This window comes from Atta colombica, unplaced genomic scaffold, assembly GCF_001594045.1.
Source record: "Atta colombica isolate Treedump-2 unplaced genomic scaffold, Acol1.0 scaffold46, whole genome shotgun sequence".
NCBI lineage: Eukaryota > Metazoa > Arthropoda > Insecta > Hymenoptera > Formicidae > Atta > Atta colombica.
The window spans coordinates 791,760-794,713 of record NW_017259535.1 but is presented as its reverse complement, the minus strand read 5'-3'; the positions used below and the strand labels follow the sequence as shown (position 1 = coordinate 794,713).

The 2,954-nt window shown below is 28.4% G+C and overlaps 1 protein-coding gene across 1 annotated transcript in view; it reads right to left on the bottom strand.

Annotated features, from left to right (window-relative positions):
• The window catches only part of LOC108691402 (WD repeat-containing protein 75), an 11,133-nt gene extending 8,185 nt beyond the window's left edge, over positions 1-2,948 (bottom strand). The window contains exons 1-11 of the mRNA XM_018199141.1: positions 2,880-2,948; positions 2,572-2,773; positions 2,155-2,339; positions 1,958-2,077; positions 1,690-1,877; positions 1,441-1,599; positions 1,167-1,360; positions 887-1,071; positions 652-815; positions 361-550; positions 86-264 (exon numbers count right to left, since the gene is read on the bottom strand). Coding sequence (XP_018054630.1) covers positions 86-264; positions 361-550; positions 652-815; positions 887-1,071; positions 1,167-1,360; positions 1,441-1,599; positions 1,690-1,877; positions 1,958-2,077; positions 2,155-2,339; positions 2,572-2,773; positions 2,880-2,947 — 1,834 coding nt within the window. The 5' untranslated portion in view covers position 2,948. The remainder of the gene's footprint in view (positions 1-85; positions 265-360; positions 551-651; positions 816-886; positions 1,072-1,166; positions 1,361-1,440; positions 1,600-1,689; positions 1,878-1,957; positions 2,078-2,154; positions 2,340-2,571; positions 2,774-2,879) is intronic.
• Between the last annotated feature and the right edge of the window lie 6 nt (positions 2,949-2,954).

Here is a 2,954-nt window from a genome sequence, read left to right as displayed (position 1 = left end):
ATATTATATATATATATATATATAAAATAATATATTAAAATAAATAGTATATAATAAAGAGGAATTTATATACTGTATAGCATACATGAATTGTCAGATGTAAATGCTGCCATGTATGTAGATTTTAAGTCACATGTGAGACTCACGACATTCAAAGGTACATTCCATGTTATAGCAAGAGTTAAAATATTCCAAACTGTTATATGCTGCTGAGACACAACCACAACAAGATGACAAGCCTCGTGTTTGCCGAATTCTATTCGTCTATTGTAAACATTTTACAATTATGCCTTTATAAACGATCGCTTTCAATGTTTAGCTAATGTACTTATTAAAATAGTTATATTTTATTTTTCTTACGATATTGGTTCATTATACTGAGAATGTGTAAGACTTGATTTTAATTCGCAAGTTTCGGGCAGCCATAAAGTTAAGGTAGAATTAAAACCAACAGCTAATAATGAACCATCAACTGAAAAACCAGCATCTGTAGCAGCTAGATTGCGATAGTCTCCAACTCCGTAACAATACCAATGTTTTGTTTTTTTATCTATAATAAATATAATTATAACAAATAATAATATACATACATTTCGCTAAATTTTAATGAAACTATTTTATTATACAAAATAGATAATTAGATATATGTACCTTCTACAATGGACGATTTTCTCAAATTCCATAATTTAAATTTATTATCTCTCCCAGTGGTAACAGCTAACCAATCTCCATCGTCAAATGTCGTATCTGGTTGAAAATGTAATGCATTTATTCCATTTTCATGAGGTAATTCAATGGATGTATTTAATATAAATCTAGAATGTTGAGTGAAGTTATATATTGATATTGCAGTGTTCTAACAAATATAAAATTTATATATATTTACATTTGCTTTTTCAAATCGTAGAGCCAGAATTTTAATCTAACTTCTATAGATGAAACTTTATCATTTCGTTCTTCAACTGTTGCCATCCATGTACCATCATGATTTAGAGCTATTTTTGTAACTTCTGTATTTACAATAATTACATCACGTTCTTGAGTCAGAAAATTTTGAGCAGTTATATTAATCTGGAAAATTTGTCAAAGATTTATCAATTTTTTACTTATTTATTTAAATTTTCTTTTTACATCGCTTTGCTTTTAATTTGCAATAATCTACTTACATTGTACAACAGATTTTTTGTATGTATATTATAAAATTGTACGTGTCCAGTACGACTATTTAGAACAAGACTACCTGTTCTTGGATCAACGATAAGTCCCGCAGGAAATAGATCTTTGGATGACGAAGCAACGCCCCACGTAAAGTTTTGTATAACTGATGTTAACTTTCTTTGAGGATTTACAATAACAATACCTTATAGTGAAAACATGATTAGTCGTCATAAACTTGTTATATCAATTCGAATTTTCATGATAAAAAATAAATAAATTTACCATTGTCTAAAGTCGATACAGCAACATATAAATTATCTGGTGCAATAGTAAGATGTTTAATAGGCGCTGGTAATCGTGGAAGAAATGACTTATGTTGGGGATTTGCTAAAGTCCATTTTACCAATACACATTCACCACCACCTGTATACATATGGCCACCTGTAAAACAAAGAAATGTGTTATATCATGCCATTAAATTATTGCTTTATGAAAAATACTTTGCGAATATAAATTTTCAATGCCTATTACCTGACTTGCTAAACACTATTTCTGTAACCGGTAATGTATGCCAATGAAAAACGGCTGTATATGGTCTAGTCTGGAATAAACTTCTCCATACTAATACACGACCTGTAGAATCTCCGGTAGCAACACATTCTTCTTCTGGATGTCCTGCTATGCAAGTAGGTACTCTACCAGTTTTACCAGTCTTGTGCCTATATCAAAATTAAGTATTTAAAATATAATATTCTATTATACACATATAAATAATTATACATTTCCCAAAATATCTTACATTATATCAACTAAATTTCTAGCTGGATTTAATATATGTAAATCTGTATCATGTAAAAGTGCTATTAAATTTTCTCCATGATTCCCAATTATATCAGTATAATACTCTTGTGACTTAGTCCTAAAAAAAAAGTAGATAATAAATTATCAAAAATTATGCACTTATCAAATAAAACTTAATAGAAAAAAAATATTTACAAGATATATATTGATTTTATAAATGTTCCAGTTTCTATATCAAATAAAAGTACATATATTTTGTTTCCACAATCAGAGAGATGAGTTATTAACGTTTGACATATTTCGTTTCCCTGAGCTGTTCTGTGTTTTACAATGTGAAAAGTTTTAATTTTTGCTTTGTCATTTGCTAGAAATTTTAATTGCTGTAAAAATATAAACACACAGTCATTTAATATTTACAAGTTTATAATAACAAGAAAGAAATTAATTAAAAAATCAAAGAGTTAAGAATTCAAAGTTAAAAATCCAAATATATGAGTTAAAAATTAATAACAAGTACACATGTATTATAATTTAATTTGAATATACATTAAGGATGCTTCTTTTATAAATAAAAGAAATATTAGCAAACAAAATAATGTTTTAAGCTCTTACTAATTTCTTAGTAATTATTCCACTCTGGCAATTCCAGAAATACAATTCGCCATTTTCGGTACAACCAATAATAACACTGGCATTATCTGGATGCGGTATTACTCCAGCAATTCTATAATCCAAGGACTCAAACTCTCGCACAAAGTCTCCCGTTTGCGTGCTGTATACCCTTATGACATTCTTCCACACTATATATAGAGTTCTGAAAAACAAAATATCTATTGCACATTGATAGCTATGTATAATGTCTGATTAAAACCTCAAGAAAATGAAATAAAACTTGAAATAGAAACTAAAATTAAACTTACTCTCCATCACTAGAAAACAGTGGACGTTGATCAATTATACTTCCACCACCTTTCCTCTTCACGACCATATTTCCA